Below are 15,200 nucleotides of genomic sequence, written 5' to 3'. Positions count from 1 at the left end.
TTCCGAAGGTTCAAATGAAGCTCTTGGCTTATTTAAATAATTTTATTATAATATGCATATAAACTTAGGTTTATTGTCATAAAAGATGTCGCAAAGTATAAAACTTGGTAAAGTCTGAGCAGAAAAGAAGGTATAAGCAAACTCTTACACTAAATAGGAATGCGTATAAAATATTTAGATTTAAAGAACATTGTAGCCTTATAAATGAAAACTTAATTGTATGGAGTATACAGTAAGTTATTACAATTATTTATTTTACTACAATTTGACTATATTATGTTTTTATGAGAAAATACTAAAGTAGTTTTTAAATAATTAATCAAGCTGATTTAAATAAAATAACCATACTACCAAGAAATGTCGTTGAAGTTGAAATAATTTATACAATACATTGAATATAGTGATTAAATACTAGAACCATTTTAGATCATTCAATATTTCGAAAACAAAGTAATAAGAAATACTTTCAATTAATATATGTAATATTATTTTTATTGACTATGATCTTATTATAATACAGTCTTAGTACATCAGGAAAGACACTTTTTCTTTAATATATATTTTTTATTACTATTTTAGAAAACATAATATATTTTTCTATTCTTACTATGGGTATGTTTAAAAAAGATCATATCTATGAGCATGCAGCATTCTATTATTTTCGAAATATATTATAAGTATACGTATATAAATCTACTTTTTAAGCCATATGACAAAACTACTTAAACATTTACATTAACTGAAAAAAAAACTATCAAAAGAAAATTCATTTTGTAGATAATATTAAGTTAAATAATTGCATGAAATTAAAATAATTAGTATAATGACCATCTATGAAGATTTAATATAAAGCATAAATATTATAAAACTAGACTAAACAAATTATGATAGTTGTGGGTTCAATACGAACAAAAGCAAATATTTATATAACTTTTTTGTAAAACCTTATGGAGTGTTACATGGGCGGTGACAGGGTCGTTACATAAATACTGTACGTTTCCTGTCTCCAATAATGTTTAAACAAATCACTTAGGCATGGAATACTGTAATCAAAAAATAAAGAAAACAATTTCCTTAACGCTTCGCCGAGACAAAACATATAAAACAAAACCAAAATCTAGACACAAGGTTCCACATAGTTCCCGGGGAATAGTCCCGTGACGCCGTCCATGACGCCCTCCCACCAGCCGTCGTCGTTCTTCTTCAGCACATAAATAACGGCGCTCTCTTGGAACGAGAGCTCGTCCTCCTTGTCCGCGTAGTAGTCGTATATGGCTACCACTGGAAATTATGTATAGCTTTTATATAGGATAATATGATCGCGGATATGAACGACAACATAAGAAAAGTCTGTTTGAGTATAAAAATATACGTATTCGTATATTAGAGATAATATAGGTAACTTATTATTTTGTGACTTCAAGCAAAAATATTGATCGCCTTCTCTCTGTTTTTTTTTTAAAGAAAAGAATAAGGCCAACAAGCGCTCGGGTCACCTGATGGTAAGTGAAAGACTGGCGATACGCTATAAGGTTTTAGCGGCGGTAGTGGGTAAACCACAAGTTTACCCACTACCGCCACTTCAGGAGGTTAAATTGAACACACAATGTATGCACATGTATCATAATATATGTCGCGTAAAACAGTAGCACATAGTAGGGGACCCTAGTGTTAATTCTCTCCGTTCCTCACGCCCCGCTCTTTTTTCGGGTTAATGTATGTGGAATGGCGGAATTCAACGCTCTGCTTTGACTAGCTGAGCGGATATACAAAAACCATTGAAATATAACCATTCCCCGAGTAGGGGTTCAACTGACAATAATAGCGATTACCGCCAGGAGCAATTTTGCGCTACGGGGGTCTAAGTTTTGATAATATGTACCAATTTACCTTTCTCAATGTAATTCTTAGGCACCCATCCTGGCAAATCTTCTTCATCTGGCACAATGGCTGGTACTGCGTTGGTGTACTGAGTGCCCATCTTATTCTAAAATGTTATTAAAATATCATCAAATACTATTCAAACTATTTTTTTAAATGTCTGGTGAATAAATAATGTCCTTCAGTCTTTCAATATTCTAATTATCCATATTAAATCTCAATCACAAGTACAATTTTGATATTTTATACCACTGTTGAAACCATATATGTGTAATGATTTTATATAAATAGTTTTTATATTTACGATAATTTGTTATAGAAAAATGTAAATCAACCTCTTTGTTTAATTAAAAGATATATTTGAAAATTTATACATAGAACTAGCGCGAGTTGACAATTTAAAAAAGACGCTGGATGTGATGAAAATTCTGATGCGCATTATTAGATTTGGAGCTGAAGAGGAAAGTGGTCCTCTAGAATAAAATATTGTATTATAATTTAAGATATACATTGTACAAGCCTAATGGTATCTAGCCCTGGAAGAAGTATAAGTTCTGTAAAAGTCCTGTGATATAAATTGTACAAGCCTAATGGTATTTAGCCCTGGAAGAAATATAAGTTCTGTAAAAGCCTCGAGGTGTTTGATTTCTTTACAGTCAGAAGTGGTCCAGATTCCGCCCCAAAGTGAGGTACGTACAACAAAAACATGGAAATCAAGTTTCCCACTGCTAGCTTTTGTAGATATTATTGATCGGAGAGCTTTTGATTGAAAATTTAGTCACTTTAAGAGTTATTATGCATTTTATTAGAATAGTATGAAGATAAAGTATATTTTATAGAATAGTGTGATGATGAAGTATATTTTATAGAATAGTGTGATGATGAAGTATATTTTATTAGAATAGTACGAAGATAAAGTATATTTTATAGAATAGTATAAAGATTGATACACGGCTAAGGATGCCGTAGATGAATTAGTGGTCAGCGTGCCACAGAAGAATGGTTAGAATACCATAGATGAATTAGTGGTCAGCGTGCCATAGAAGAATGGTTAGAATACCATAGATGAATTAACGGTCAGCGTACCGTAGATGAATTATCGGTCAGCGTGCCGAAGATTGATGATTGATATTATGTATTTAGAGTAAGAGCCTGCTTGCTCGAGGCTGGTGGTGGCCTCGGTATGTCGGGCGTAGTATGTAAAGTAAAAAATTAAGTAAGCGCCTGCTCGTGACTGATGATTGCGGCAGTCAGGCATAGTGTGTAGTAGTCTTTGTAAGTAATGTAAGCTTAAATTATTATGTTTGTTTATTAATATTGATTATTTTAGTATTTTTTTTTCTTCTGATTGATTGATTTATTTATTGACATTTTGACGATCCATTTTAAATATTTTTTTTGAATGACATTTAAAAGAGAGTGCTTTTGAATTGATAATTTATAAATACATCAATTAATTTATTAAGATTATTAGTTTTTAATGACATTTGTTGCATTAATTTGAGGGAAATGGAGTCGGATGCTGAGACGCACCCTAGAGGAACCACCCAGTGGAATGATGGCAATGACAAACAAAAAAAAAGGAATTTATGGAAAATGCAAAACTTCGAGATCTTCGCGGCCGTAGGAGTGATTTACATCTTCTGATGAGCGGTTCATCTGATGTGATAAAGCGCTTCGGTGACATAAAGACAAGCAAAGGAACTTTTTACTGGTATACAAAGGCAATGTTTAGATTTATAAATTTCTGTATAATAGATAAGAATTAAAGTTAAACTTTAGTTACTGGTATTATAAAAGTTAATAGATCACATTTAAATGTAATTCCGCAGTTTGTGTGACATATAGAAAATTGGCTTACATAAGTAAATGAGTGTATAAATTTTGCTCGTTTGTTTATAATGGGTCTTGTGAGGAAATAATTCGTATCTACAAAAAGTTTAATAAAGTGCTTTGAGCGAAATTATGATCAGTTTCTCAAAGAAATGAAAGCTAATACTAGCAATAAAAAAAATATACATCAATATTTCTGTAATAAATTACCCTTAGCTTTAGTTTTAGATCTGGTTAAAACGAAAGAAAAAAAGCTATTTTCTGTATTAGGATACTCGATAAACCTATTAGAAATGTAAAAAAACCAGAAGATTTATTGATTTATCTCAGATATCATGCATTAAAAGTAGAAAGTTAGTCTCACTCGGGTATCGGGTCAGGATCAGGATCAGGATCAGGTACCGTCAGTGTCATAAATATCATAGGTCATAACAGTGTTGGTTTGGTCTGCTAGTTCAAAATTTTATATATTGAAAGATATATATATTTTTATGTACCAATTATTGTGGCAACAAATGTATTAAACAAGATAAATAGAAACACGATAACAAAGTCACAGCATTAGGTTCTGCCGCCAGTGTAGTACCACCTACAAGTTTCGACATTTTTTTATTTCCAGTAGAATTCATATATGTGATTTATATCGGGTTGAATTAAATTTATTTCTATGTACATAAGTGTTTATTAGCGTACACACGTTACAATTTTATTATTAGCATAATTACAATATGTACAGACGTTGCACGTTATGTGTAAATTAGAGAAACGACAGTCACAATTAATTATTCATCTCACTTTGTTGTCTTTTAGCGTTATCCAGTCTGCTTTGATTTATAGCAATTATTATTTTCTTACGTTGGTTTTGTATTCACACGTATTCACTATTTTATTCTTTGTACGAGGCTGTCAATTAATTATAGACATCTGTCGGGGGTCATAAAAATGAAACGCTATGTTTAAAAAGGTAGTATATTGTCTTTATATATTTTTTTTTCCAGTTTCAAAACATATTATTTAGTACAAAATGTATATTTATGTATTCTGCCATTTTCTTTATGGTAGCGAATTGAAACGCACATAGAGCGAGTGTCAATATCTGCATTTCTTAAGCTCATAAATTTAATAAACATGTAAACTAAGACTAGTAAACTTGTTAGTTTCTCTTCACCTCTCTTGGACCTCTGTCCAGGGGTTTACTTACCTTTTGAAAATTCATCTGATGACTAGGCAGGTGTTATTGCTCTAGTTGTAGATGAGATTTTACTGTCTGTACCTTGTCTTAGTCAAATTTGTCACGAAGATAGATGTTTACTCTCTTACGAACTCGAAACTTTAACAATTGGTAGCTCGTAAAAGATCGCAATTTGTTTGCTGGTAACTGTAAATAATAATAACTGCTACGTACGTAGTTATTTAAACGCGATTTTGTTCCCCTTATGACAACATGGTGGTCACAATTTAGTGTATTTTCGTTCTGGGACCGCATCGTCAACGTAGACTTAGAAACAATGTTTATACGTTGAAAATTACATTTTTAGTCGATTCAATAAGTTATTTTGCAGCAATTTTCTCTTACAAACGTGCTTCACATTAATATAACGTTTTTATTCATAAACCAATTCTAGTCATTAAGCGTAAATGGGCAATAAAGATTTCTAAATTTATTTATAAAAATTAAAGTATCTCAAAAGAAACATTTTTTAGGAAATTACTAGGGAAGTTACATAGGACTAAAAAAATAGTTTTTGTAGCATTGTGTATACGTTAAGAAATAATACGGAAAATTATTTTTTATTTATATAAATCATAGTTTTTAAAATTTGATTTAGCCTTCGAAATTACTCGTCCTTGATATATATATATATATTTTTTACCTAAATTCAGTAAATTTCAATTGCAAAAATTTGAGGAATTTTCGGAATCGGTTCTTTAACGAGTAAATTTTACAACGCAAAGAATATTTGATGGTTTAAATGACTTTTATGTAAATATAGTTCAACAGATGATCGTTTCGAATATTTCAGCCACAGCCAACTCTCCTTGCATGTCGTTCCGTGGCATGGTTAGGGATTATTGTGTTTAGGTCGGTCTTGAATAGTTCAGGGAACATGTTGTTCTACTTAATTAAAATTGGAATTCTCATATTGGATGATTTTAAAATAAGTAAAATCGTTATAGCGTTTCTCATGAGGTTATTCTTTACATTACATAAGAATTTATTTACTACTAGTGGGCCCGTCCGGGGCTACGCCCGCCTGAAATAGAAATATTAATAAAGGAATTGAAAACTAAAGATTCAGTCAGTTCAGTAAAACAGTTGTATAAAATAACTGTTACGGCAATTAGCAAATTTGTCGAACTAAATACTTTAAATTGGCATAACTTTTATTTTTTTTTGTTTATGAACCGATTGTAATAAAATAAACCCTATATGTTTTCGGAAGTTTGCCAGAACCCAATAGTGAAAACCGCATTTAAATCGGTTAAGTCAATTCTGAGATAACAAACGCACAGACAAACGGACAAATAAACAAAAATTTAAAAATAATTGTTTTGGGTTCTATTAGGTTAATAACATTTTTTTTTAAAAAAAATATTTTTCAAGTAAGGACCGAACCTCTTACGATTTTATTATGAGTATGTATGTGAAGTAATTGTTATAACTCAACTGCAAAATTGTTATTATATATATTTATTTTTGATGATGCCAATAGCTCGACGCTGTATTCCTATCGAATGTAACGTTCTCAATCCAAACATTATAAGCCCAGCTAGATGCACACTACTTGGCTCTGTAATATCGTTGATCCTTTTACTTTTCTGAACGTACTGTTATGGATATTTTTTTTTTTACATACTTATCATCATACATCTATTGTATTAATTAAAATTGCTTAATAATATTTCCTAGGTATCCTTATACCTAGACCTAGACCTAGACATATTTAAGCTTTTGTATCCTTTTCTTTACGAATTAACGTGACCGTATTTATATATATTTGTTGACATTAGAAATTATATTTTATTATAATTAATAATTCTATACAATATAATAGGATATATTACGTATGTGTATAAGGATATAAAGCAGCGGTAGGCTACCGATTGACATACACTTACGAGTGCACCTTAAGGTAGCCTGGCAGAGATCGCTTAGAGCGATAAGGCCGCCTGCTTTGCATTTTCTTATGAGAAGCATTTTCTTTTACTTCTCTTTATTTGATGATGGACAATAAAGTATTTCGTAAGATATTTGTAATTATAGCGGTTATCAATACAGGAGTTTCAAATATAAATACGCTATCCTTATTATTTTATATATTTAAGAGTGAAATTTAAGTTCAATAATGGAACTGACAGATAATAATAGGTAACAGCAAGAGATAAACAAACATGTAGCCAGTGGACATTAGAACATAATATTTATATTTGTGTGTATGTTTATTGATGTTACTTTAAGTTGAAACTAAACTTTATACTACATATTTCTTTACTTGCTCAACTTTTATTACTAAAATGTTTAAAGTGTTCATAATCTCAGGATATGCGTACAGACAAACGCAAGGACACATAAACCGACAAAACCGACAGACAACATTTTAACAAAACATCTTTTATTTATTGATAGATTTTCTCGTATTTCTTCCACACAGCGATAAGTTACAATTTCGTTATATGTACATAATATGGTTAAACTTCTGAGAGAATTCCAAAAGTCTTCTGGTCTCAAAAGTAATTATTTTTTGTAAATTATATGTTAAGTCTAGTATCTCTTGCGCATTTTGTTATAATATGATTGTACTAGTTCAAGACGCAATGATTTAATTAGTTGTATATTTGTTGAAACTAGTGATGTCAAGTAGACTGCGGCAATATCAATACATATATTATTTGTAATCGACCGAATGTAATGAGTTTATAATAATACATTGTTGATTTTAACTGTTTTTGTGAGTAGTCGTGCATCGGGAGATTGCACGAAGTCGGTTGGCCGAATGTAATGATTTTATATAAATAGTTTTTATATTTACGATAATTTGTTATAGAAAAATGTAAATCAACCTCTTTGTTTAATTAAAAGATATATTTGAAAATTTATACATAGAACTAGCGCGAGTTGACAATTTAAAAAAGACGCTGGATGTGATGAAAATTCTGATGCGCATTATTAGATTTGGAGCTGAAGAGGAAAGTGGTCCTCTAGAATAAAATATTGTATTATAATTTAAGATATACATTGTACAAGCCTAATGGTATCTAGCCCTGGAAGAAGTATAAGTTCTGTAAAAGTCCTGTGATATAAATTGTACAAGCCTAATGGTATTTAGCCCTGGAAGAAATATAAGTTCTGTAAAAGCCTCGAGGTGTTTGATTTCTTTACATATGTTACTTTCACACATAATTAGACAAAGTGTAAGTGTATATTGAATACAAAAGCGTACCTGCATGAGATGCGGCCTCCCGAAGGCGTCCCCGACTAGCTCGTCGTCGAGCGGAGGCGGCGGCAGCGGCGGCGACACTGACCCGCCGCGCGCCGAGCCCGCTCCCGACGCCGACGACGATGAAGCGCGCTGCGATACAACACACAAACTCAAATAATTTAATTCATAATTATAAGTGCATACATTCATAAATCTAAGCACTTATAATTAATTATATTAATATACATTTAAAAAAATCTCAATACTCACATGTCCAGGCAAACTCATAGAGTGCTGACTATGCTCACCATCCGATCCGATAAGAGGTGAAGGCGGAGCTACAACACAAATAAAGAAACATAATTCTAGTAAACATATTTAAAAAAAACATAATTTTGATGTTATAAAATGTTAGAAAGACATAGGTATAAGTTAATATCATTTTAATGTACAGTAAGGTCGACGAATCACGGCAAGTGTGCAACCATCTACAGCTTACTTCGGACTACTATAAAATAAATATGTGTGGTTTTTTTATTAATTAGATATGATATTTTTTTTAACGCACAATCTCTATGATAGTATAGAAGTCTCTATGATAAAATAAGAGATTTAATAAAACATACGCGGCATACTCGAGTGTAGATCCTGTTGGGAGTAATTGGATGGTGATTGATGCTGATTGGGGTGCACCATGCCAACCTGTAATGTAACAAAAATAGGTATGTGGATGCCTAAGAAAATATATATTATATATATTTTTATAAGTGCATAAAATAAATATGATGATAAATGTTTAGAATTATAATAACATCACTATCCCGCAAATACACTCCATTCCCATTACGACACTTGTTCGCCGCCGAATTTTTGAGGCATTGTGCGTGGTAGCTCAACGCCGCACTAGGCAGAGGGAACCTAGTGTTAGAACACTCTATTTCCCACTTTCTGTCGAATTTTGGAGCTATTGCCTGTTGAGTGGCAGAACTCAACGCCGTGCTTTACCAGAGCAAGGAAATGAATATACAAAATATTTCATTGATTATATCTATATATATAAAAGGACTTGTCCTCACTGACTGAGGTAAGACGCACGCACAGCCGTAACCGCTGATGGTAGAAACGTGAAATTTGGACAGATGTCTACTTTCGTAATCTGGACATCCACTAAGAAGGGATTTTGAAAAATTTTAACCCTAAAGGGGTGAAATAGGGGTTGAAAGTTTGTATGGAAAAAAAAATAAATAGGCACCGATTTTTATAAAATTGAAAATTCTGACTCTTAAAGATATTTAATTGAACACGTGTTTCACGGTTTTTAAGAATTTACCCCCTAAGGGTGCCAATAAGGGGTTGTAAGTTTGTATGGAAGTCTTTAAATCGCCACCGATTTTTATAAAATTTGAAACTTAGACTCATAAAAATATATCATTGAACACATGTTTTGTGGTTTATTTTAATTCATCCCCTAGGGGTGTAAATAAGCGGTTGAAAGTTTGTATGGAAAAATCTTTAAATCACCACTGATTTTTATAAGATTTTAAATTGAGACTCTTAAAAATATTTCATTGAAGACGTGCTTCATGGTTTATTAGAATTCACCCCTAAGGGTGCAAATAATAGCAAGGCAAGGGTGCATGCGAAGCTGCGGGCGTCCGCTAGTATAGAAATAAAGCGTAAAGCTGACAATAAAATATAATAAATATATAAAATAAAATACCTGTGGCTGTGTGACAGGCAGCGTGGAGTACCCGGGTGGGCGGCGCGGGTAGTTGGGCGCGTAGTGTGACGGCACCTGTGGGGGCGCTACCGCGGGCGGGGTTCGGTATTCACGCGAAGATTTACCTAAAAATAAGTTTTGTTGTTATATAAACATAATTTTTTTATCACTGTAAACACAACAACTTTGGATTTGATCCTGTAACACAACAACTTTGGATTTGATTCCACTAGGGATTAGCAAGGGTTTTGTATTGACTTCCACCATTGACCAAGCAATGTCAAGCATTGGGCAGTACTTGGGAAATAGGGTGTCTTAACACTAGGTTCCCTTTGTCTATTCTGTTATATACAAGATACAGCATGAAGATGAAAAGAAAATTTGTTTTCATTCGAATTAACTAAACAAATTAAACAACATACCAAGAGTCCCTCTACCCAGTGTCCCTGTATTAGCAGCAGATGCAGATCTCACTACTGCAGGCGGTGTAGGAGGTTTAGTAGTTGGAGCTGGAAGAGGAGCTGCACCTGCTGAACCTGAGCGACGACCTCGCGGTGTGCCAGTGCTGCCATTCCATCGTGCTCCGTGGCCAATGTCATCAAGGGCTAGGAATGTGGATAGTCATTAAATATGGTATTTATTTTAAATAAAAACTATTACATTTATTTAAAATAAATACCATATTTAATATAATCTATTAAATATAAAAGTTGAATAAAAGTTGAATTGTAATGATCATTTCATAAGTTTAATATGCATAAAAAATACTATATAGATATATTAAGGCCATTGGAATGCAATAGGACCATATCTGACTATAAGCATGATAATTGTAGGTTCAAACTACATCGCAATTTTTTTTATTGAAAATGGAAGACAGTGTACATCTCAGGGTACATTAGTTATTTAGACAGTATTATAAAAGATCAATTTCTGAACCCCTTTTTTAAATAGTTAAAAGATAAAACAAGTTACCAGAATAATCAATTCCCTTTCTGACATATTTTATGGGTTTCTCAGGATTAGCAGGAGCAATAATTTTGTACTGTCGATTAGTAACTTTGTTTGCAGTTAAGACTCCAATCTCCCTTCTTGCTACCTTTTCCTTATGAATAGCAACTGTTTGTGCAATGTGATTCATTTGACCTTCCATTTCTGCAAGTTGCATAGTTTGTAATTCTAAAAGTTGAAGGAAGTTATATGCAAGAGTATTTATTTGATAGGCGACGCTGGCCAACGACTGTGTCGTGTAATTTTTAGTACTCTCAAGAGCTAATCTTTTATTTTCAGATTGAAAGTAATTCGCTTCACAATACTCTGCCACTCTTTCAAGATTGGTATGACTATCGGTGAGATGGTTTCGTCCTTCAGGTATGTCGGTTTGTAGCAATGCTGCCAGTTCTGCCATTCTGAAGCCTAAACAGTTATAAAAAGCATTATTTTCAAAATATTATTTATTTAAAATAGGACCAGATATTGATTATTAGTTACAAGTGGTAATTCAGCATAAATCCTTTTGGTGATTGGATAGATAGTTAAATAATTTGTAATGAATATTACTTGTATAGCTTTTCATATTTTAATTAATAGCAATTTAAAATTACCTTTTTTTACTAATTAACGTAACCGTGTATAACTTTTTAGCACAAAATTCAAAAGAAATACATTAGTATTTAGTTTAATAAAATTACACTCCACCCACGACAACTGTCAAAAATATTCTGAGTCTGAACTCTGAGTAGTTCTGTGATTCTGAATCGATTCACCATCACAGAATCATATATTATACGTTAAAAAGTCCGTAGTTTTTTTATACCATAGTAATTTTCAATTGTATTATAAATAAGTAAATATTAACAATATAATATTTTTTGTATTTTATTTAAATTATTAATCCAAACTCCAGTGTTATTCTTACGTTATCTGTGAACATTTCATCCATATTTTTATTTATTATTCTGTTGATTCGGTCAATCGAAGATATTCTGCCAATCTTCGTTATATTTCTATTTTATTGCTATTGTATTGTTAAATGTTAATAATTTTTATAAAAGATGTAAAAAGCCAAGTTTAATAAGTGATAGTTAAAATGGGCACAAACGGTAATGGTCGCCGGGGCGGCGCAAAATTGCCTGATGTACGCCGTCCTATGGAAGAAGGGGAATGTGTGAGTCTAAACGATGAAAGCCCTGAATTAGACTTCGTTTATGATGACTGTGACACCCAAGCAAATGAAATAGCCGAACTTTACAGCTATACAGAGCATCCTGAATTTCAACTCAATGTAAAGGCTTTCGAAGATATAATGGAAGAATTCAATTTTCCTCCTAGTTGGCAGAGGCTTTCAAATAAACAACAACGTACTGTTGTAATGAAGCTGCTGGAACATTTGGATGTCGCTGTAACAGAAATAAGAATGAGGGCCACGCGCTGCATTTTATACCTTGCTCAAGGGTGTTGGGCCGAGATGCAATCTGATGCGGAACAAGCTCATTGGGCTCGTCTTAATATTATGATTTTGTATGATATGGGTACTTTCGCAGCCTTCGTTGAGTTATTAAATTTAGAAATTGTAAGAAGCAATGCTGCTGTAGCATCTAGGAAGCTTGCTGAATCATTAGCAGATTCAACTAATTTGAGAGTCATATTATCGGTATTATATCTCATAACAGAGCATATGAGAACTGAAAAGGAAAACTCAGATTCAGAATACAAGCATTTAGTGAAAATGTTTAAAGAAGAAATAGGAACACCTTTTGGAGAAGAATTGTTGCCAGTTAAACTTCTTGGTATGGTAACACAATTGTGTGCAGGAACAACTCCTCATTTCCCAACTAAAAAAGTACTTTTACTTTTGTGGAAAATATTACTTGTTTACCTGGGTGGTTCTAAAGAGTTAAAAGATAGGAAAGCTAGACTTCGAGAGAAATATGGTTTGCCACCAGTAATGGAAGACACTCTTGAAATAATAAAAGGTATGAGATCCAGTTCTCCCCCGCCTAATGCAACAGATATGTTAGAAAATCAAAACCCTGGACAAAGGAAGTTAAAGGAGAATGAACGAGCTCTCCGTAGACAAACATTTATGAAACAAACTTCCTTGGATGAATCAGATGAGCAAATGTTTGTAGATAAAGAAGAAACTGGAAATGGATCTGAAGATTACTCTATGGAATTTCAATCAATGTCTGCAGATAGCATTCAAAATGCCAATGCAAATCAAAATTGTCCATATTACATGTACATAAAACGATTTGACAGTCCTCCACCACCTCCTCCCTTACCAAGAAGCTTGCCTTGGAAATCAAAAGTAAGACAAAAAGATATTGATATGTTTCTAGATAATGTAAGAATTAAATTTGTTGGATATTCTCTTCCTGGTGATAGACAAACTATAGCAGGCTTACCACAGCCCATACATGAGGGTATTGAAATACTAAAAAAGCATATGTACACAAGTATTGCAGAAATACAAATAGAAAGAGAACTTGAAATAGCGAGAAGCCCATTAACAAAAGGTGAAAAAGATGTAGAGGAAACGGAAGCTGAAATTTTATACAAAGCTATGCAACAAGATCTTTCACAATACACAATTGCTCTCCTTAAAATACTCCTTGCAGCAACACCTACTTCCACAGCAAAAACATATTCTATGAATATTATGGCTGATGTTTTACCAGAAGAAATGCCAATGACTGTACTGCAGTCATTGAAACTTGGAATTGATGTCAATAGACACAAAGAAATCATAGTAAAGGCTGTCACAGCTATCTTGTTATTGCTATTGAAACATTTCAAATTAAATCATGTTTACCAATTTGAATATATGTCAAATCATTTAGTGATAGCTAATTGTATGCCACTGGTGTTGAAATTTTTCAATCAAAACATTCTAGCTCATATAGGAGCTAAAAATTCAATCCCAATATTTGATTTTCCTGCATGTGTTATAGGAGAACAACCTGAACTCACTAAGGAATGCTTAGACATAGGTGATTCAACAGTCCCCTATTCATGGAGGAATGTATTTTCCAGTATCAACTTGCTAAGAATATTAAACAAATTAACAAAATGGAAAAACGCAAGAATCATGATGCTTGTTGTCTTCAAAAGTGCACCGATTCTTAAACGCATATTGAAAGTGCGACATGCATTGATGCAGTTTTATGTATTAAAACTATTGAAAATGCAAACTAAGTACTTAGGGAGGCAGTGGAGAAAAATAAACATGAAGATAATAAGTGCTATATATTCAAAAGTAAGACACAGACTAAATGACGACTGGGCCTTTGGAAATGAGGTTGATGCACGGCCCTGGGATTTCCAAGACGAGGAGTGCGCTCTAAGAGTCTGTGTAGAGAGATTTAATAGAAGACGATATGGGTCTGGTGATGATCTGGAAAGTGAATTAATGCCAGTTGATACAGATATTAACAGCGTTTTGGATATTAATGTAGAACTTGAAGAAGAGTTCCTGATTAATTACGAAATGTGGCTGGAGCAGGAAGTGTATAATAATGAAATAAATTGGGATGTACTTTTATCTGCATGAGATTTAAAATTCTTGTTGAAATGTAGGCAACATATTTATTGGTTTCTTTACTTAAACTATATAATCAAATTGTAAGCGTTTTTATAAATATTATATGTATGTATTTTTGTCTTAGGTATTTAATAGAAATACTATTGACAATTGTAAATATATCTTATAGCTGTTTCTGTAAAAATAAAATCATGGATGTGTAGTGAATTTAGTTGAAAAAATATGAAATTTTATTCAGACATGTTTATGTTTTATTAAGAAGTGAAAAATTTAATCTTAACTGTAATTTTTTAAGATTTCGTAACAAACTTAATGTTCTTTAATTTTAGTGTAGCTCATCGTAAATGAAATATAAACAAAAATGTCATCATGATTTTAGAATTATTGATTGCTAAATTTCGACAAAATTTTGTGATCTTATGAAATCTAAATATAGACATTTTTATATCGTGTACATGATATAATTTGTTAATAGTTTTAAACTCTTATCAATTGACTACATTGGAATGAAATTGCTTACTTCTAAAAAATATATTCAATCTTATAATGTTTTATCAAGTATGTAAACTACCAAAAGTGGAAGATAGGAGTATATAGCATTTAAAAAACTGAAACAAAATAACTGCAATTTATAATTTTTTAAACAGTTTTAGTATACTTATTGGTAAATTAATACACAAATTATAATATAGGTATTCATTAAATGTTGCTGATTCTCTACTTTTAATATGAAAAAACGTATTACTTTTTTGTATCATTTCGTACATGATATGTATAAATAAAAATATTGTATATGGTATCA

The 15,200-nt window shown here is 32.1% G+C and overlaps 2 protein-coding genes across 2 annotated transcripts; one reads left to right on the top strand and one right to left on the bottom strand.

Annotated features, from left to right (window-relative positions):
* Positions 1-28: 28 nt before the first annotated feature.
* Positions 29-11,581, bottom strand: LOC146538251 (abl interactor 2-like). Its single transcript, XM_085186182.1, has 9 exons — positions 11,460-11,581; positions 10,831-11,271; positions 10,278-10,460; positions 9,856-9,980; positions 8,762-8,837; positions 8,406-8,473; positions 8,157-8,285; positions 1,891-1,987; positions 29-1,281 (listed from the first exon to the last, which is right to left on the bottom strand). The coding sequence occupies exons 2-9, from the start codon at positions 11,261-11,263 to the stop codon at positions 1,118-1,120; spliced, it is 1,275 nt and encodes a 424-aa protein (XP_085042308.1). The 5' UTR covers positions 11,264-11,271; positions 11,460-11,581; the 3' UTR covers positions 29-1,117.
* Positions 11,582-11,803: 222 nt separating this feature from the next.
* LOC146538250 (striatin-interacting protein 1-like) lies at positions 11,804-15,200 on the top strand. Its single transcript, XM_085186513.1, has one exon. It carries the CDS (start codon positions 11,945-11,947, stop codon positions 14,405-14,407), a length of 2,463 nt encoding a protein of 820 aa, XP_085042639.1. The 5' UTR covers positions 11,804-11,944; the 3' UTR covers positions 14,408-15,200.

The sequence above is a fragment of the Heliconius melpomene genome, chromosome 6 (genome assembly GCF_056956725.1).
Source record: "Heliconius melpomene rosina isolate 202511_hmr_F chromosome 6, ASM5695672v1, whole genome shotgun sequence".
NCBI classification, from domain to species: domain Eukaryota; kingdom Metazoa; phylum Arthropoda; class Insecta; order Lepidoptera; family Nymphalidae; genus Heliconius; species Heliconius melpomene.
This window is presented reverse-complemented; position numbering and strand designations above follow the sequence as displayed.